Source organism: Pleurodeles waltl, chromosome 5 (assembly GCF_031143425.1).
Source record: "Pleurodeles waltl isolate 20211129_DDA chromosome 5, aPleWal1.hap1.20221129, whole genome shotgun sequence".
In the NCBI taxonomy this organism is placed as follows: Eukaryota; Metazoa; Chordata; class Amphibia; order Caudata; family Salamandridae; genus Pleurodeles; species Pleurodeles waltl.
In genome coordinates this window covers 1,863,981,226-1,864,002,904 of record NC_090444.1, presented here as the reverse complement: position 1 = coordinate 1,864,002,904, position 21,679 = coordinate 1,863,981,226, and the positions used below count along the sequence as shown (strand labels likewise).

Sequence of the window (21,679 nt, the reverse complement as noted above, 5' to 3'; positions counted from 1 at the left end):
CAGGTGTTAGTAGCCTATCCTCTCTCCTAGGTAGCCAAACCCTCTTTTCTGGCTATTTAGGGTCTCTGTCTCTGGGGAAACTTTAGATAATGAATGCAAGAGCTCATCCGAGTTCCTCTGCATCTCTCTCTTCACCTTCTGCCAAGGAATCGACTGCTGACCGCGCTGGAAGCCTGCAAACCTGCAACATAGTAGCAAAGACGACTACTGCAACTCTGTAACGCTGATCCTGCCGCCTTCTCGACTGTTTTCCTGCTTGTGCATGCTGTGGGGGTAGTCTGCCTCCTCTCTGCACCAGAAGCTCCGAAGAAATCTCCCGTGGGTCGACGGAATCTTCCCCCTGCAACCGCAGGCACCAAAAAGCTGCATTACCGGTCCCTTGGGTCTCCTCTCAGCACGACGAGCGAGGTCCCTCGAATCCAGCGACTCTGTCCAAGTGACCCCCACAGTCCAGTGACTCTTCAGTCCAAGTTTGGTGGAGGTAAGTCCTTGCCTCACCTCGCTGGGCTGCATTGCTGGGAACCGCGACTTTTGCAGCTACTCCGGCCCCTGTGCACTTCCGGCGGAAATCCTTTGTGCACAGCCAAGCCTGGGTCCACGGCACTCTAACCTGCATTGCACGACTTTCTAAGTTGGTCTCCGGCGACGTGGGACTCCTTTGTGCAACTTCGGAGAGCACCGTTTCACGCATCCTCGTAGTGCCTGTTTCTGGCACTTCTCCGGGTGCTACCTGCTTCAGAGAGGGCTCCTTGTCTTGCTCGACGTCCCCTCTCTCTGCTGGTCCAATTTGCGACCTCCTGGTCCCTCCTGGGCCTCAGCAGCGTCCAAAAACGCTAACCGCACGATTTGCAGCTAGCAAGGCTTGTTGGCGTTCTTTCGGCGGGAAAACACTTCTGCACGACTCTACACGGCGAGAGGGATCCGTCCACCAAAGGGGAAGTCTCTAGCCCTTTTCGTTCCTGCAGAAACCTCAGCTTCTTCTGTCCAGTAGAAGCTTCTTTGCACCCGCAGCTGGCATTTCCTGGGCATTTGCCCATCTCCGACTTGCTTGTGACTTTTGGACTTGGTCCCCTTGTTCCACAGGTACCCTAGATTGGAAATCCACAGTTGTTGCATTGCTGGTTTGTGTCTTTCCTGCATTATTCCTCTAACACGACTTCTTTATCCTTAGGGGAACTTTAGTGCACTTTGCACTCACTTTTCAGGGTCTTGGGGAGGGTTATTTTTCTAACTCTCACTATTTTCTAATAGTCCCAGCGACCCTCTACAAGGTCACATAGGTTTGGGGTCCATTTGTGGTTCGCATTCCACTTTTGGAGTATATGGTTTGTGTTGCCCCTATCCCTATGTTTCCCCATTGCATCCTATTGTAACTATACATTGTTTGCACTGTTTTCTAAGACTATACTGCATATTTTTGCTATTGTGTATATATATCTTGTGTATATTTCCTATCCTCTCACTGAGGGTACACTCTAAGATACTTTGGCATATTGTCATAAAAATAAAGTACCTTTATTTTTAGTATAACTGTGTATTGTGTTTTCTTATGATATTGTGCATATGACACTAGGTGGTACTGTAGTAGCTTCACCCGTCTCCTAGTTCAGCCTAAGCTGCTCTGCTAAGCTACCATTATCTATCAGCCTAAGCTGCTAGACACCCTATACACTAATAAGGGATAACTGGGCCTGGTGCAAGGTGCAAGTACCCCTTGGTACTCACTACAAGCCAGTCCAGCCTCCTACAGTCGGAAAAAATTATTCTGTGTCAGAGACGTGTGGTCTATGTGGAACTGTAGTCATTTGTACATGTGTCCTTGCGGTGTGTTTGAGGCAGGGTTATGCAGCAGCTGCAAGTCCTTGCAGTGTGGTGGGATAGTAGATATGGTCTGCGATTTTGTAGTGTGGGTAGTGTGATATCGTAGAAGAGTGGTCTGTGTCAGTGCAGAGTGGTTTATGAGGGAATGAAGGCTTTTGGTGTTTGTTGTTGCAGTTTTTTTTATAGGGTTGTATAACTGGTGTGGGTCTTTGCAGTATGCAGAGGAGGTCTGTGTCCTTGCCGTGTGCAGAAGAGCTTTTCAGTCTGTGCAGTGTGTTTGATGTATGATTGTGGAAGCGTGGCCTGTGGCCTTGCAGTGCCTTTGTAGTGGAATTGTCTAATTCACATACTGGATATACTGTATGGGATTTATTGGTGTCATGGACAGGAGCCGGTTTGTGTGGAGTACTGACATGGGATCATCTTCACAATTGTTTGTGATGTAGGAGGGGGTTTCCCAAAGAAAACAAAAAACTTTTTTTTTCCAGTGAAGAAAAAATAAAAAGCTTAAAATCTAAAAGCAGGTTCACAAAGTATTGATGCATGCATAAATGTGCAGTCCTAAAATCTTCAAGTGCAACATTGTTGTCATATGGGTGAATGTTGAAATTTACAAATAAAATTCATAACTGTTCCTGGAAAACTGTGCTTGTGATATATTCCAAGGAGAATTCATGAAAAACTCTAAATTCCAAAAAAGCATGACGTCCTCAAAATGTTTGTGTGAGCCCACAGTAGCATGTTCCTGATTTGGTTTACAATTGGGCCCCATATCAGGTGTTGCATTTCAATGTGCTATGGGTCCTTGCAGTGTTGGTTGCTGTGGAATTGTGAAAGTGTTGTGTGTGAACTTGAAGTGTGAACATCTGGCTTGGGATTGTGAAAGAGCAGTTGCCTTTGGATTGTAAAATAATGTTGTGTTTCCTTGCAATGTAGTTGTTATAAAATGTGTGATCTTTCCACTTGATTGCCAGAGATTTGCAAATGTATAGTGTATTCTTGTGGTGTGGATTTTGAGGGATTATAGAAGTATGGTTTGTGTGTTCTTTAACTATAGGTCCGTGAAATAGCTGAGGGATATTGTGCATCCTATCAATGTGGTTGTGTGAATTTTGAATCCCAACATTTTTTGTAGTGTGTTGTGGTGGGACTATTGAGGTGTAATGTTTGTTCTTTCAGTGTGATCCAAATGCTAATGTTGATGTCTGTTGTGTGCTTGCACTGTACTTTTATAGTATTCATTTTTATTGTGAATGCACTTGCCTGGTGTGTTTTCTATTGAATTGTAGAAGTATGTTGTCAGTAAACTGTAGCTGTTGTATCATTTTAGATGTGGTGTATACCCTAACAGTGTGTTTTTACAGAATTGTAGAAGTGTGTTGTGAGGGGTTTTAAGGTTGTTGTTGTAGGCATGTGGATGTATGGTGTGTCTCCCTGCTGTGTATTTTATAGAATAGAAATGTAGATGGGTGTTCTGAGTTTTTTCGCTGTGGTTGTGGTGGCAGTGTTGATGTATTGTGTTGGTCCATGCAGCGTGTTTTTATAGAGTTGCAGGAGTGTGTTGTGAATTCTTTCAGAGCTGTTGTTGTGTGATGTATGCCCTCCCTGCATCCTACATTGTGCTTATAAAATTGTAGAAGTATGTTGTGAGTTCTTTTGGTGTGGTTGTCGTGGGAGTACAGATGTGTGTCACTGTAGCAGGTTTTATAGAACCGTAGAGGTGTTTTGTGAGATCTTTTAGTGTGGATATTGTAGGAGTCTAGATGTGTGGTATGTGCCATCAGTGTGTTATCTTGAATTTTGCAAGTAGGTTGTGGTTTCTTTCAACGTGGTTGGTGTAGGAGAGTAGATGTATGGTGTTTGTCCTCGTGGCATTTTCTTTGGAATTGTAGAACTGTGCTGTAAGTTTTTTCAGAGTGGTTAGTGTATGATTGTAGTTGTGTAGTGTATGTCCCTGCGGTATTGATTCTGGGAGAATGTTGCAATGAGACAGAATATCTTCCACTGTCTTCTCCTTTCTTGGGAAGGTAGGTTACTGTTGGCAAAGTACATTGTGTAAGTTTGACATAGTGTATTGATGGTCTTCCCAGGTTGGATTTACATTAAAGGTGAGTTATTTCAACACCTTGCTCTGATGCAAAGTTACCAAAAGTGAGAGAAACTGGTGTAAAGTTTTGATTTGAGACTTACTTTCTAGTACAGAACTTCATTTGTGCTGGAAACTACCCAAAAGTAATGCAAAGTATTGCTCAAATCAAATCAAAACAGTATTTATAAAGCACAGCTTGTCACCTGGGAGGCTATCCAGGTGCTATGTTATGTGCTACTTTGCGTTCAAAGGAGCATCCAATGGGTGGTGCCTGGGTATTACAATTCTACCTTCCAAGGATTTTGACACAAAACCCTACCTACTAACATCTGTAGACAGGACTTTGTGCCATCCTTAAAGTAGGCGCAAAGAAGGAGAAAAGCTTTATTTTCTCTCAAATTGTTCTGACTTTTCATGCGTGCTGTAATGTACAGCACACAATTAACATGGAAAAAGATTAAAAGTACGTCAAATCATAGTATTTTGTAATGGAAATGTAGTCTTCCAGTACAAAACGTATGCAAGACCCATGTACACACTTTTGACCCATGGTGGAAGATGTGTGTGTGGCTCTAGTCAGGCAGAAAGTGTGCCAGCACTTGGGATGGCAGCAGCAAAGTAATATCTTAGTAGATATGGCACTGTCCTGCTCTGCCTTCCATGAGATATTGGGAAATCGACCCTGTTCTGCGATTTGCTTGCTTTCAATGCTGTTTATGACTTTCTTCCTCAGAGTGGTGAATGTGACTCCGGTGCCTGGAGACATGCTGCGCGAGAACACAGAGGATGTCCTACAGGGCGAGCACCTCAGCGATCAGGAGAATGCACCACCAGTCTTGACAGGAAGACCTCCTGACAGCCTGGGCCAGGCCCCAAACATCGGCTTCAACGACACCGACATTTGGGAGGAGACCGACGTGAACCGCAACAAGCTCAGAATCAGCATCAGCAAAGTAATGTGCCACAGCTTGCTGGGTGTCTTTGACTCCTGGGGCCTAGAGATGTGTGGGGGCAGTGGAAAAGAACTGATAGACTGTGGACTTCTGAACACCTGGAGATGTTTGGGGCAACTGATTGTAGTACACAGAAAGTGAGGTTGTTCAACCTCTAGAGTGGAGAGATGTGTGGGTCACGTAGTGGAGGACACAGACTGTAGGCTTCTTCAAGCTCTGGGGCTTATGGACTTCTTTGATGCCTGACTCTTATAAATTTGTAGGCTCACAAGGTATAGTACACAGACAGCAGGCTTCTTCGAGTTTTGGGGCTTAGAGATTTGTGGGGTTCCAGGGTGTAGAACACAGTCTATGGGAATCTTCAATCTCTGGGGCTTAGATATGTGTGGGTGCACAGCGTGCAGTACACAGAGCATTGGCCTCTTCAAATTCTGGGGCTTAAAGACGTATGTGATGACAGAAAAGTTTGAAGACAGTTGGGCCCGTATTTATACTCCGTTTGCGCCGAATTAGCGTCGTTTTTTTCGACGCAAATTCGGCGCAAAACTAACGCCTATTTATACTTTGGCGTTAGACGCGTCTAGCGCCAAAGTATGGGCAAATAGCGTAATTTTTTTGCGTGAACGCCTTCCTTGCGTTAATGAGATGCAAGGAAGGCGTTCCCGTCTAAAAAAATGACGGCGACGCAAATGCGTCGTATTTATACTCCCGGGCAAAAATCACGCCCGGGAGGTGGCGGGTCAAAAAACCCCGCATTTGCGCCACTATTTAACGCCTGGGTCAGGGTAGGCGTTAAGGGGCCTGTGTGCTCAAAATGAGCCCACAGGTGCCCTCCCCTGCCCCCAGGGACCCCCCCTGCCACCCCTGCCCAGCCCAGGGACATTCAGGTAAGTTCAGGTAAGTATAATTTTGTATATTTTTTAATTTTTTTTGGGTGGCATAGGGGGGCCTTATTTGTGCCCCTCTACATGCCACTATGCCCAATGACCATGCCCAGGGGACATAAGTCCCCTGGGCATGGCCATTGGGCAAGGGGGCATGACTCCTGTCTTTACTAAGACAGGAGTCATTTAAATGGCGTCTGGGCGTCGAAAATAATGGCGCAAATCGGGTTGAGGCGATTTTTTTGCCTCAACCTGACTTGCCCCATTTTAAGACGCCCTAACGCCATTTTCCCCCTACGCCGGCGCTGCCTGGTGTACGTGGTTTTTTTCCACGCACACCAGGCAGCGCCGGTCTGCTAGCGCCGGCTAACGCCATTCCATAAATACGGCGCCCGCATGGCGCTTCAGAATGGCGTTAGACGGCGCTAAATTTTTTGACGCTAAACTGCGTTAGCGCAGTTTAGCGTCAAAAAGTATAAATATGGGCCTTGATGTTTTTGAAAATGTAGACATGATTGTGGGACCTTCAAGTTTAATAGAGGCCTTGAGGCCAGTCAAGCATTGAGTCTATACATTTGTGAGCTTTGATTTCCAGATCCTACACAGGTTTGATGAACTTAAAATGAATTTTGAGTCAATTTGTTCATTGGGATTTCCTCAGTGTCATCAAAGTTTTATTAACTTGTAATAGAATGAGTTGTACTGAAATATATTCATGGGTGACACATTAAATGGGATAGTTTCCGGCCTTTTGAAATACCACCCAAATATATTTTAACTAGTCCAAAGTTTCTGGTTAGTACACCAGGAAAGAGTTTAATCTCAATGTTCTGCAGTGATTCATAAATCGCCCATAGATGAGCATACAAGGAAGTACTAAAATGGCATGTCCCAGCGGTCTGAACTTTGTGTTGGTTCTCATTAGACCCTTCCATTCCACTCCTGTTCTTTGGCTGTTTACTCCCAGGCTGTGGCTGGAAGTGAACTACAGAGTGTTTGAGGATATGTGGAACCATGGAGGATTAGGAAATGAAGAGGTTATACAGTCTCACCTGCTTCTCATTACACCAGGGTCCACACCTCATGGCAATAAACAACTTTAAGATGGTTTGACTTGTCCAGACACTGAAGGGAGAGGTGTGACAAAAGTACAATGTCATGTTGTGTCTCTGAGCTCTGCTGCTTGCACTGCTTATTGCATGTTTGTGATGCTGTTGTGAGAAGAGGTCAGTGATCGTTGGGGTTGAAAGGGTGGAATGGAACCATCACGTCGTGGCATGACACAATATCACACTGCTACTCTGCATTTTGGGACATGCTCACCAGGATCATCCTCACACATCTATCAATACATCCAAGATAGCGTGATCGATGCAGAAAGAGGACCTTGCGGATAGTGCAGGACAGGCAAGGGTAAGGTCTGCTTGCGGAGTGTGCAGGGTTGATTTTACATACTTTTTGTCTGTCCCTCACACAGACCCAGTGTTTGATGGAAGATGACCCCAGTCGAGGGGTCTGCCCCAGCTCCCCAGTACGAGCCGCACCAGAGTCCCCTACCACCCAGGCTCGTTCACTTCGCTTCCGACGCGCCAACAGCCCCGAGTCCGACCGCCTTTCCACGGGTGATTGCCGAGTGGACCTTCACGAGAGAAGGTTTGCTCACTCGCCTTTCTCTGGGATCCTTCAACTAGAGGGCAGGCTTGGTTTCGTGGGAGTGGGCGGAACATCTGTTGCAGTATGTGACGAGGTCACTATGTGAGTATGAGAAGCGCATGTTCCCTGCGTGAGTGGGTGAGTGACAACTACTCTTAAACCACAACCTCAAAAACATTTTTATTTAATTGTTCATTCCTTTTGTTTTTCACCTTAGAACTTTGCATGCATGTTCACTACAGCAGGTATTCTTCCACAATAGTCAAGTAGCAGCAGTGTAACAAGGAGCTGAGATATCAGAAAATTAATTGTTTTAATAAAATGACACAAATATGTGCTTTTACAAGTAATTTGTAAGAAATATAGTTAAATATACATGTTTTGCAGTCATAAATTACAAACATATATGTTAAATGGGAAGAAATTGCTGGTGGTTGCAGTTCAGTAATCCTTGAGTGGTTAAGAGGGTACTGGAGGTTTTTGGACTAATGTTTATCGGTGATATAATTAGACCAGGCCAGGAGATCTGGAGAACCTGCTTTCATCCAGCACAACATTTCTACATTCAGACTCAAGCTGGGGTTGTTGATTCACCGAAAAGTGAAATCCAACTTGTTTTTAGAGTGATCACCAAATATTCAAAAGATTATCTCTTAAAGAAATTGGATGCAATTTCCCCCACTCACATATTCATTGGAAATACATGAAATTCTAACTGAGTTTGACCATTCAGTGGGCTGACAAGCCAAGCCCTGCTTCTAGTTGATAAACATACAACTCTAGATATTTTACTTTTTATGGTGTTCGGGAAATTCTATGGTAGATGAACAAAACAGGAGCCCTTCAAAGCAGCGCTTGTGACGCTTTGGAAAGGTATTCTACTGAAAGTCATGTGAAACAAAGCCTAGACATAGGAAAGGTCTGAAAAGAGATTAGGGTTAGATTTTAGGGTTATTGTGTAGGGCAGTGGCTCTTACCCTTTTGTTTTCTGTGGACCCCGCTTAATCATTACTGGAACCCAGGAACCCCCCATGAATAAATATTGGATTCCAGGAACCCCCACTGAATCATTACTGGGAGCTGGGAACCCCGGCCTAAGCATTGTCGATGATTTGAACCACAAAACGATGCGCAAAAAATACCGAAACAAGCTTTCATCAAACTAATATTCAAATGATGAAATACTTTATTTAATTCACAAACAAATAAAAAAAACATGATTTTAATTATATTGGGAAGGTTGGAGTTTTTCTAAGTTAAATTGAGGCCACTCATTGTCCGTACTATGCGCCATTTGTACGAACACATTTTCATAGACAGAATGGGTAAAACCCTTTGCTACATCTGGCCCTAAATTCTGTACCAGGTATCAATCTGTAGAAAATAAAAAAAAATTGCCTCCAACTTCTTCCTTCGCATTTACACACAGTTTTAAAATGTTCAATTTTACATTTTGCTTCTTCATGTATATACACTTTATTAATCTGTTAATATTATTTCATTTTCAAAGCAGTCGTGAAGCCTATGAGTAGGCTTCACAGACCCCCAGGGGTCCCTGGACTACAGGTTAAGAACCCCTGGGTATGTCATGGGGTAAGAGTCAAAGTCTAGCGTTAAAGTTAGGGATAAAGTTTGAGTTGGATTTAGCAATTTAGGTGGAATGAATTTCAGTGTTTTAGGATTGGGCGGCTTTTGTTGTTCTTTAAATTGGGTGGAGTCTTGTAGATGGCACAACCCGATGTCCAATTATAATTGCAATATAGAATTACCTACCAAAGGAACACTCAACAGCTATATGGTCAAAACGCTCCTTCTAGACTTTCAGCTTGAACGGCTTGTTGCAAATGCTTTAAGAAGATGTCCCTTTTGGATCCACATGACCGCTGCGTGTGGTGTCTTGAATCAGAACATGATGCCGCGGCCTACGATTCCAGTACCACCATGCACCCAAAGGTTACCAGGGAGTATGGGGGAATATGATTCTGGTTAAGGCCTGCAGGGAGGCATGAAAGCTTTAGACTTCCCCCACTGGTAAGTCATCTTTGAGATGACCTGAAGTCCTCTTCTTCCTTGAGGAAATGGTCCTGCTCAAGGGGCATCAGCTTCTGTGGGGGAGGAGTCTCCCATTTTTCCACCAAGCCAAAGGCGATCACTGCAGATTGTAGGATTATCCTGCTAATCTGCAAGGGCTACGCCCTTCCCTCCCTGCCTGTACTGCCTTCTTCCACCGGGATGTGCTCTCTGCCACAAGCCTCAGTTTTGGAGACAGCAGTCCTTGCAGTGTTGAACGAGGGGCCATAGAGGTGATGCCTGTAAAAAAAGGGGCACAGGATTCTGTTCCCTCTACTTCTTGGTCCCTGAGGTGGATGGGACACATCCTGGATCTCTGCATTTTGAACTTGTTTATTCTACAGGACAAGTTCAGGATGCTGTCCCAGAGGCACGTACTACTGGTCCTAAGTGTTAGGAACTGGATGGCATGCCTGGAGCTCTAGGATGTTTATTAACATATTCTGATTCTTTCTGCCCACAGATGTTACCTGAGGCCCACAGTGCTATCCTGACACTAACAGTGCACGGTTCTACTATTCACGATGATGTCCGCTCCTTGTCTGTGTACACAAGCTGTTGGGTGAGGGGAGTTTCACAGCAATGATCAAGAGTTCATGTATTTCCCTACTTGTACGGTTGGCTTGTGGAAGCAGAGACCCTCAAGCTGTTAAGGGATCACCTTCAGTAGACAATGACTGTCCTTCACACTTGAGTTTACCACACATGTCAAGCAGGCCTGCCTCTCTCCCTCAAAGAGGCTCACCGTCATAGGGGCAATGTGGTCACTCCTTCTCACAAGATCGCTGATATTGGCAAGATGATTCTGAGATTTCTGACTCGAGACAAGTCTCCTCATCGTGCAGGTCTTGTGTCTTCTTGGCCTCATACGTTCTGTTGGTGCCACACACCAGGTGGTGGATAATGGCCATTCAGTGGTGCCTCCTGTCTCAGTGACTTCAGCATTAGGAGTGAGATATGGCTCTCTCAGGAATGTAGCTCCCATTCAGAGAAGTTGGTTCTTCGCACTTGCCCATCCTTACCCAAGGTGGTTTCTGCATTTTATATGAGCAGTTTATCCCTCTTTCATCTTACTTCCCTGTTCCACATCTGCCCAAGGAGGAGAGGCGACCTCTTAGACTGCACCTCAGACATTCAAAGCCTTACTACATAGATCACACTCATGGACAGCGGATGATCAACTCTTTGTGGGCTTTGTCAGAGCTGCGAAGGATAATGCATTTCCACACACACCATTGTGTGCTTGGTCATCCTCTATATCGAGAGGTGCTGTTCCTTTGAAAAGAATGACACTTTTGCACCTACTAGAGGCATGACTACCCCCTCGTCCCTATCCCTAGGCTCTGCTGTAGCTGACATCTGCTATCTGCCATCTGCCCACATGGTTACATTTGAATACTTTTGCCAAGCACTACTGCCTCATGTCTCGGTCACGCCGTGACTGGTAGTTTGCTTCTGCTGTATTGATTAACAGGCGCTAGTCAAATCTCCCCGTATCTCAATTACTTTGGCACTCATTCATAAGGTGACAAATCTGCTCCACCTTGCATCCATCAGAAGAAAATGTAGCTATCTTTGGTAAAGACATCTCAGTTAGATATGTAGGGCCTGATCTACAGTTGGGTAGATTGTTTAATGTTCATCAGGGTGGCATAGTACATTTCATCTCACCCACCAAACTTAGAGAATCTCCTTTGGCCCCACGACATCTCTCTACATTTACAGGAACTGCTGTCATGGTGGTTCCTGACATCGTAGGAAACATTTGACGGATAAATCCGTCAACATGATGGGTGGCCGTTAAACTTTTCTGAAGTTTCACATTCTTTAAAAACAAGTTTTCAAATCTAGAGTTTGTTCTTGAAAAATGCCAAATGAATGGCCCCCACACCAAGGGCATTTTCTCACATGGTGTGGGGGTAATTTTTTCATTTTAACTGTCCTGCACCGCCATCAGATTGTCTACTCTAAATTGGATGGACGGTCAGACGGCTTACCTCCGACTGCCTGAACACCATTGGGCTATTAGAGAAGTGTTTGAAACAGAGTTTGAGTGCACTCCGTCATTGACATACTATTAGTCCGCCCAACTCTACATCGGATGGGTGGGCCAAGATTTTGGCGTAGAAGGTACTCCTTTGCTGCTGCAACAGAGTATCCTCTCGACCAAACCCTAAATCTGCCCTAGAATCTTGCCTTCTCCTCTGGGAGTAAGCTCCCAAGGTATACAAACATGCTTCGTGGTGTCTTTGTTGCTGTTGTTACTATCTCAGTTCTGCTTCGCACTCCTCGCTAGGCTGTGCAAAAATTTAAGGAAATGATGCCAACACGCTAGTTGGTGCCTGATATACTCTGCTATCATCATTTTGAGAGGCAAAGTCATAGCTGAAACCACACGGTGCCACCTCGTCGCAGTGGAGAGCCATTCCTGGGAACATGATTCTGACCAGTGTGAAGCTTGCAGATAAAATTTATAAGGCAATAAATAGGAAGAAAGATTAGGCATCTACCAGAAGTATTGTTATTGACGGTAAGTAACTTTTTCTTCAGGGGCTTCCCTAATGTGACTCTCCACCCATGAGTGATGGAAGTATAGACATTGTGTTACCTCTACCAATCATAGCTGGCAGTTTTAAATTTGTGGCGCCATATTAAATGATGTCCCTCCTGCCTGTATACGATTACATGACTCAATGCCAGAGGTTCGCGTAGACCTGTCAGTTGATGTCACAGGAGTGATTGCACTGAACACTCTTTGCTCTTGACTCAGCCCTCTTCCTGAATAAGCTTCACATTCCTCTGTCTTCGGCAGGTTTTTGAGTCACTTTTGCTGTTCCCGATAGGGTCATCACAAAGGATTGTCAGTTCTGAACAAAAACCTGTGTAGATGCTTTGCTTTAAGAAAGATGCTTTGCTTTAACAATATTGAAGAAAATGCTACAAGTCATGCGTGCCAGTGGTTACTTGTCTGATCATGTTATGTAGGTCTTTTCAATATGCATCTTCGAGCCCTCGCTTTATTAAAAGTGTTCTTTGAGAGACACGTGGAGGGGTGCACCCGCTGTACAGGGAAAGCCAAACGACTAAATCGTGATACATTCTTTCACTCTTTATTACACTTAGGAACTGATTTAGATTTCGGTGGATTGGTTACTCTGTCACAACGGTGACGGATAGCCCGTCTGTCAGAAATATATTTTCCAAAGTATATAATCATATTTATTTTTCGTGGACGGGCTATCTGTCACGGTTGTGACGGAGTAACCGTCTGCCGAATCTAAATCCGGCCCTTAATCCGCCCAGTTTAAGAGTGTGGATCTGTCTGGATGAAATGAGATTGGCCAGCGGCAATCTTGCTGGTGTTGTTGGGGTGAGCGATTCTACTACCAGGCTTACACTAAATAAAGGCCTGTAGGACCGTGCTGAATGGCCTCGCTTTGGTTTTAGCAGCTCAGGATCCAGGGATTAGGCAGATTAGGGTGCTGCCTCTGATGGTACCATAATGATGGTCACTTACCATCACATTTTTACAGGTAGCCACCTCTCTTCACCTCACTCGCCGGCCGAGGTTCGGGCGCTTCAGTACAAGTATCTCAAGGCCTGGTTTGTCACCTGAAAAAGGTTTCAATTGGCCTTTTTTCCTCAGCTGTCCCCCTTGTTGGATAAGCTGATACATTTGAGGAAAGTGTTCTGCAGACCCCATTATGAACAACTTAAATCATTTGAATGGACTAGATTGAAGATATACAGAAAGTGAGATAAGTTTGGGTGCATTCTGAATAGTTTTTGAAGGTCAGTTCAGTCCACACAAATTGTCCGTACTAAATTTTTGAGTTACCACTTCTATTAATGACATGCTCACTCTCATGGTAAATTCCGCAGTGAATGTCTGATAACTTCCTTATACTTATCCCACAATCAACATTTTTCTTTTTGACTCCCAGAAACAGATTTGACTCTGCATTACTGAATGCTCTGAAATAGGAAGGTTTCTCCCCAACACTGTCTCGGAGGTAGTTTGTGGGCTTGACAATATGTTACTTTTATAAACTTACCAGATCAAATAACTTTTATCTCCATTCCACCAAAAAAATAAGAATCCTATATCCCCTAAGAACTCATTACTATTTGATTAGACTTCCGCAATGTCAGTCTCAGGGACATGCGACAGTCATGTCTCAGGCTATTGAACGATGCCTTTCACTCAATAACCAGACTCGTCTCAGCCACAAACAAATTCAATTACTTTTCTCCAATCTTGAGAGATGCACATTGGTTACTCCTAAAAGCAAAGATCCAATTTAAAATTTGCTGCTTGGCATAAAAGTTCATTGACGTGGCCGAGCTATTAACTATCTCAGGAGGACGACTGTGTTTGAGGAATATGCATACTGTGGGCCTGATTTAGATCTCGGCAGACAGGCTACTCTGTCCTAGCGGTGCCGAATAGCCCGTCCACCGCTAAATCCACTTATATCCAATGGGATTTCCATTTCTGTGGACGGGCTATCCGTCACCTTTGTGACAGAGTAACATGTCAGCTGAAATCTAAATCAAGCCCTATACCTAGAAACTCTCAAATTCAAAACTATCTCATTCTATTCTTAATGCCTCTGCTCTTCGAAAGAAACCTTCAGGAAGGAGGTCGGGCCAAGGAGATTTAATTTCAGATCACTGTCTGTAAAGGAGGAACTTTTACAGTGAGAACATTTGGGATCTCAGTCTGTCAGCCGAACTCCTTTGGACAGCTAGTGAACATTTCTGCTCCCACAGCGAGATCTTTCCTGCCATTGACCCCAGAAGGCTCTCCGAATCTAGTCTTGGAAACTTTGACGTATCAAGTCCACGTGGAATGGCCGTCAGTCTATGGACTGTGAGGGAGTTTGATATGTACACCATTTTCAACATTTAAGAAGTGCTTGACATCAGCCCTATTAGACTGACAGCATTCAAGGCAGATACCCATGTTACAGGGCATTCTCTACCTTCATGCAGTACCGAAAGTCAGATACGTTTGACATGGTGCTATTGGGATATTTCCATGAATTAATTCATTCATACTTCTCTGAGGATTATGTAAATTTATTATCCTGTCTAAATCTTGAGCCTGAAAGGTGAAGACTGTTTTCCTGACCCAGCCTGTATGAGTGAGGGGATGTTTTCCTGTCAGGTCTGCAGGGCAAGATGCATATCCTGGCTTAAAAAGCAGTTCTGAGGAATCTCCATCTCCTTTACTAAAGAAACAAAAGCCTAAAATTCTATATGTCAATCACAGGAGACTAGTGCTTCACATTTATCTCTTGGAATTGCTTTTGTGTAGCGTTTTTCAGTAGTCCACATAGTGCCAATCCTTTTTCAAATATCTTGGTCTGTAACTCATGCCCTGTTAGAGAAGATCCCCTTTCCACGCTAGAGATTCGTTTCCAGATCAGGGTGTGTGTTTTCTCACTTTGTTGTCCTGAACTCTTTCCATTAGGATCAGTGGGTAAGGGGCTCCCTCACTTAGGAACACGATTCAACCCACTTATTTCTTAATGATAAGAACTTCAGCTGTGGCGGGAAATGATAGAAAGTTATGGGAAACCAGTTGAGTTGCTTTGGGATTCTTACTAAATGAAAACCTGGAAGGAAAATTGGCCTTTAGCCAATAGGTCTGTGGTGTAGATATTGTCTCAGGAGTGCAGATTGGCCCTTTTGAGCCTTATCCCTTTTCAGCCTGGTTCAAGGCTCTTCCTTTAACACTGGGCGCTAAGAATGAGAAAAGACATGGCCAGTGCCGTGCAAGGCATGGCCAGTGCCGTGCAAGCCCTTCATCAGGACAACAGGAGGTAGACTTCAAATTTCCAAAGATGACACCTTTGTGAGCTTCCTGGAAGAGCAGCGGCTGCAGAGATAAAGAGTAGCAGAGCAGGTGCATTTGACTGCCTAGGTGTTGATTCAGGAACTAATCCTCAACAGTTCAGAGGAAACCCCTTGCCCACTGCACCCCATCCCCTGCAGTTTTCACCTGCTTGTGCCACCGTTGAAGGTTGCAGACCACTTACCTGGTGGTGGGAACCTCATTACGACAAGTGGATCGGTCGCAACTTTTTTTTTTTTTTTAAATGTTTATTTTAGTCTTTGGCATGCAACAAATAAAAAAACACAGTATAAAAATTCAACTTGGGCATACGTGTTCTAACAGATACAATGCAATGGTGTGATGTTCGCAGGTGCGCACAGCAACTCAGGGAAGAGGTACCTGGCCCGGAACGGACACGAGTCCTGAGGGCATCTATAGACACATATCTACTCTCACGGCCCCCGTACGTATGCAGTTTCGTCCCCAGTGTTGTCTGTAGGGGGTGGGTCACAACCTAGACTGTTATTCTCCAGATCTCCGTCTCAGATTCCTGGCTTTGAGGGAGACCCACCTCCTTTGTAACAAGATATGAGTTCACCTTAGGGAAAGAGAGAGTAAAACCACTTCCATTACATGCAGAGTATTGAGTGTTGACTCCTGAAGCATCAATGAGCTCTGGAAAGAGAATATTTATTAAATCCAGAATTAATAACACTAAACTGGGTGGGATCTTTTCTGTTGAAGAAAGGACTTCTTGTCCAGATCTACCTGATACTCACAATCACAATGTAGCATCTAGACCGAGCTTCCAGCTTTGAAGCGCTATAGAAAGCAGGTATTCTTTACTTCCACTTTAGAAGCTTGGAGGAGGCTGACAGATCCCACTGGCACCTCCTAGCTCATAAAAGGCAATCGAGGAACTATCTAACCAAAGGATTCACTGTACCAGACATAAATCTGTGATCATGGTACCTGTGGAAACATGCCTTCTAAATACATCTTGAAAGCAGCCTCTTGGAAATCGGCTCATATCATCTGAACGTGGGTGTCTGGATACTGGCACAATGGGTAGACACTCTGGTTGCTCAGTCTTTCCTCAAAAATGCATTCATGCGAAGCCCTGTTTCTCATCCTCTGTGTCCTCCTCCTACCAATGATGCTTACTGTTTGCTGATAGATTCACAGTTTGTGAATCTATGTAAAATCTCATTTCACTTGCAGTTTCCATTAAGGATGCCTAGTATTGACCTGCAAGTCATAGTCTACAACTTACATTTCAAAATATGGAGCAAAGGTATCCTGGTTCAAAAGGAAACTAAACTGTTGCTCAATAGTGTGTTTTAGAGCAGGAGCCATCTACGGGTTTGTCAGCATTGCACAGATGTAAAAAATAATCTTAGAATCAAATAGTGTTCCAATATCCTCTCCACAACGAGGCTGGATTTTCCAGCCTTAGAACCTATAGATGATGCTTATGGAGGAGAACTCTTGATTCAGGCAAGTAACTGTTTGCAGAAATGGGGAAGTAAAATAAAAGTGAAGACACAGGAAACAAAGGAGGCAGAAGGAGATGGTGAAACAGCGCAGGTGGGACTGTCACCTGGGTTTTGGGGGCGTTTATAGAATGTAGCTTTAGAGGACTGCAGTAGACCCTCAAGGTTACAGAACTTCTGGAGCACAATAAAGAGGCAATCGGAGTCAGAGCTGTGACCCTGGTAACATGAGAGGTTTGAGACAGCCTTGTGATGAGGAGATCAGGAGTAGGCACAAAGAAGACCGTGGGGTGACCAGGAGTAGTTTGTCGTAGTTGATACAAGAATCAACGGGCCACAAATAGTGAGAGCAATTTTGTGGGGAGAAAGGAATGGGTAGGTCATAGAGATGTGAAGGAAGATTTGTGTCCAGACAGGTCTGTGGAGATGGTGAAGGCAACCATTACTTCAGAGTTGTGAACCTATCAGAGAATTACGATGTGATTGCACAATACTGATTAGCAGTGATGTGGTGGGTCTTTCGGCACACACAACGGAGGCAGATAATCAATGTATTCTCTGACATTCCTAGCAACCTATTACCCAAGAGTCGGTAATGTCGTTCAAAGCATAATAGGACAATGTTGAGTATCACATGCACCAGTCAGTATTCTAGGAGTTGATGCTGTCTCAAAGACAAGAGATATGCACTTCAAAGTGAGAATCAGTCCTCTGTTAAGCGTCTGCTTTTTTCTTCTTCTAAAATAAGAGAAAAGTGTCTAGTTGAATCTACTTTCTACCTTTGTTGTCTCTGGTTTGCAGATCGCGGATGGATCTGCCCGGCTCCCCGTCACGTCAAGCATGTTCCTCCCAACCAGCCCAAATGCTCTCCATTGACACTGGCCAGGCAGACCGACAGGCCAGCGGCAGGATGGACGTTTCCGCCTCTGTAGAGCATGAGGCCCTGAGTAACGCCTTCCGCTCTGTGCCCCTCGCTGAGGAAGAGGACTTTGACAGCAAAGAGTGGGTCATTATTGACAAAGAAACAGAGCTGAAGGACTTCCACCCTGGGGCTGAGCCCAGCACGTCGGGAACGACTGACGACGAGCCAGAGGAGCTGCGGCCCATCGAGGAGGGCGATGAGCACAGGAGGCACGGGGCAGAGGCTTCCGTCCGGCCCAAGATTCATGATGGTAGGCTTAGGGGCATGCAAACCGTGGCAGAGGAGGACAGCCCACACAGACTTGAAACCTTCTGCACCTCTGCGTCTGATGGTAGACATGAACTGCAACCTGGGAGTCCTGGCCAATCACCGTCACATTCAGCACCAGCCATCCGGCAGAGGCGTCGTGAGTCAGATCCCACAGGCCCTCAGAGACAGGTAAGAAACTAACACTTGTCTGCACCCTGAGCATGTTACCATTCACAATTCACAGTGAATAGCTATCTCTAGTTACCATTTATTAAAGCAAACTTACGGCCTGATTTAGATCTTGGTGGAGGGGAATACTATGCCACAAACGTGACGGACATCCATCCCCCATACTCCAATTCCATAATATCCTATGGAGATCATAAAACGGCAGACGGGATATCCATCACATTCGTGTTGGAGAATTCTATCGCTGAGATCTAAATCAGGCCTATAGACTACCAACAAAATGTGCTTCTGAATCAAAAGGTTAAGCAAATGAATAGAGCACACTCAAGGGGCTTGGGTGTCAGGTTAGTGTCGGAGAAGCCCATCTTCTCATATAAGGGTCATTTAAAAACCAAAGACTTATTAACCCATAGCGGCAATTTTGTTCTCTTATTCCTACACATGCATGAATCACACCCAGGAACATAAACTACCTTCAAACATTCACATACATGCAATCACATCCACACACAAACCTCCACGCACATGCATAAACACACATATGCATGCGCACACACGCACATGCAATCGCACTCAATCACACTCACTCACATAAACTTGCTGATACACACATGCATGTACTGGTGCACGCATGCATGCAATCACAACAATACACATAAACTTACACATGCAAAGAAGCTCTGGAGTCAGTGGCAAAATAACTAATTAAATAAACGTGGCTGCCTTAAAAGAATAATATATGGAATATTTCAAAGCAGGGATATCTTGACTAAGAGCCTGATTTAGATTTCAGGAGACGGGTTACTCATTCGCAAGTGTGATGGATATCAAGACCGCTGAAATCTAAATCCCATATGATATAACGGGATTTATATTTCGGCAGATGGGATATCGAAATCAGGCCCTTAAGCTTTTGCATACTGTAGAGGTGGAACTGGTCACAACTTTTCAAAACTACCTTTCACATTTGTATGGTCTGTGGTATGTTTACCAATATTAACCTTCCAAGATACACGCTTGTCTACTCTTGTTGACTTTTTTGAGTTTGCAAAAGTTTCACATCTGAAAATTTCTACCTACACATCAAGACCCTATCCAAACTACACAGATCTCACTCCTACGCACACTTGGCCCTCGAAATCTCAACTTAAGGAGCGCTTCATATTGATGGTTTTCCCCAATGCATCCAGAGCCTCTCTCAATGCATGGGTGTCCTGTGTATGTTGGGGTGGCCAGAGAAGAGACGCATGGACCCTACCCGTGATACAAAGTCTAAGGGCCTAATTTAGATCTCAGTGGATGGGTTACTCGGTCACAGCGGTGACGGATATTCTGTCTGTCGACATCTAAATCCTCTTGGATATAATGAGATTTAGATTTCGGCAGACCGGATATCCGTCACCGTTGTGACGGACTAACCCCTTCGCCAATATCTGAATCAGGTCATAAGACTCATCAGAACTAAAAGTGATGGAACTCACGTATGCCCGAGTGCCCTGAACTACCGCCCGCTATCTCTCCGTTTCACAGAAATAAGAATGACTACGTATGCATACAGAACCTGTCTCAATGCATGGATGTCCCTTGTATGTTGATGTGGCCGGAGAAGAGTGGCATGGACCCTACCAGTGATACAAAGTTTAAAGGCCTGATTTAGATATTGGTGGAGGGGTTACTCTGTCAGAACGGTGACAGATATCCCCTCGGCTGAAATCTAAATCCCATTGGATGTAATGGGATTTAGATTTCGGCGGACGGGATATCCATCACTGTTGTGACAGAGTAACCTGTCCTCCAGTATCTGAATTAGGCCCTAGGACTATTCAGAGCTAAAAGTGATGGAACTCATGTATGTCCGAGTGCCCTGAACTACCCCCTGCTATCGCTCTGTTACACAGAAATAGGAAAGAGTACAGATGACTATTTGGTTTCAAAAGTTAACTAGTCGTGTACTCTTTTACTATTGTACAGACAATAAACATCTCTCATGCAAACAATCGAACCTCAGAGGTTTGCAACATCAAGATCAGTGAAACAGATTCAGGTGCACCCATGCCCGGCTGCAAAATGTTGTCACTAACGCAGGCTCCGTCTGCTAGCAATCCCGTTCTTCAGCCGCTGCATGAGGCCATGCTCTGCGAGGTTTCGTAAGCCGCTCAGATGCACCTCCGTTAGTCGCTTGCCCTCAACCTGTAGTGAAAGACATCTCCATCTTCTGCCAGTGGTAACAAGAGGGTGTCTCCATTTCTACTTCTGTGTATGTATATGAATAGTCTTCACCATTAGGATAGGATGCTCTCTTGTGTCAGCAAAAGCAGCTCTTCTCAAGAACATGGTAATAGCATGGGTGTCGCAGAGCATGTCTTTATCCTGACAAAGGTCCTGATTTAGATGTTGGCAGAAGGGGTACTCTGTCACAATGGCAACGGTGTTCCCTCCCCGCCAACATTTCAGTCCGCCCACCCATTTTTTAGATTTGAGCGAACAGTAGGTGTGACGATGGCGGAGACTACTCCCATCTCTGCCATGATCAAACCTCTCCGACGGCCCAACGGTGAAAGGGCCACCAGAGGTTTGGCTGTAAGCCCACCCACCTAACTTAGATGAACAGACGTACAGCCAATTTTCAATGCCTGTCACAGCCAGGAAAACCCTCGCGGGAAAGGGTATTGAAAAGTGCTGATTGCTGCCCTGGCAATGGGAGGAAACTCCCATGGCAGGGGGACATTGTTTTTTTTATTTTCAAAAAGAAAATTCCAGCCTGGGATTTTCTATTTGAAAATGTAAAAAAACATTGTACATATGCCTTACAACTTCGTGTTGAAGGAGCCGTCTATCAAACTTACAATGAATTGTCAGAAGCTGCAGTGACAGCGTTTACCTCCAATGCTAGAAATGTCTGCTGGCCCGCCAGACATTTCTAAATTTGGCGGAAGTGACACGACTTCAGCCCCCACCTAAGATAGTGTAATACAGGCACTAATGTAGTTATACAAATAATGTTATTTAGTAATATATGAATGAACTGAACAGGAGCCCTTCCACTGACATTGTATTTTACTTAGATTTGTGACATACTTTAGAAATGTCTCTGAAAGGCTGCACACACATTTACAAACAGTGCCTATGAATGTAAGATAATGCCACGGAACACAAAACGAATATTTAATGTATCGATCAATAGATTGGTTTAGAATAGAAAATGGCAGATGGGTATTGCAATGTATTTCTGTGTTTCACCCATAACACCAGCCAGTCTGATGATCGAATACACTAGTCAAACATGGCCGTGATACTGGCGCAGCAACAAAGCAGACGTAGTCTAGTACATCACCAACGTGATCATCACCGAGAAAATCAGAAGTTCACACTAGGTCCTAGAACAAGGATTGTAATGAGGAAAAATGTGCATTGGCTGTCAGACGAGACTGTAAATGTGAAAGGCAGTTACCTTATACCCTCTCTTGCTACTAAAATACTCACATAGGCTAGCAGCATTCCTATTTCTACAAAT

General features: G+C 44.6%; 1 protein-coding gene across 2 annotated transcripts in view; it reads left to right on the top strand.

The window, feature by feature from the left end:
• Positions 1 to 21,679, top strand: part of TTBK1 (tau tubulin kinase 1) — a 363,196-nt gene that overhangs the window by 235,291 nt on the left and 106,226 nt on the right. For both annotated transcript variants that reach the window (XM_069236392.1, XM_069236393.1), the window contains 3 exons: positions 4,644 to 4,863; positions 7,225 to 7,400; positions 17,607 to 18,165. In XM_069236392.1, the coding sequence (XP_069092493.1) occupies positions 4,644 to 4,863; positions 7,225 to 7,400; positions 17,607 to 18,165 (955 nt within the window). The remainder of the gene's footprint in view (positions 1 to 4,643; positions 4,864 to 7,224; positions 7,401 to 17,606; positions 18,166 to 21,679) is intronic.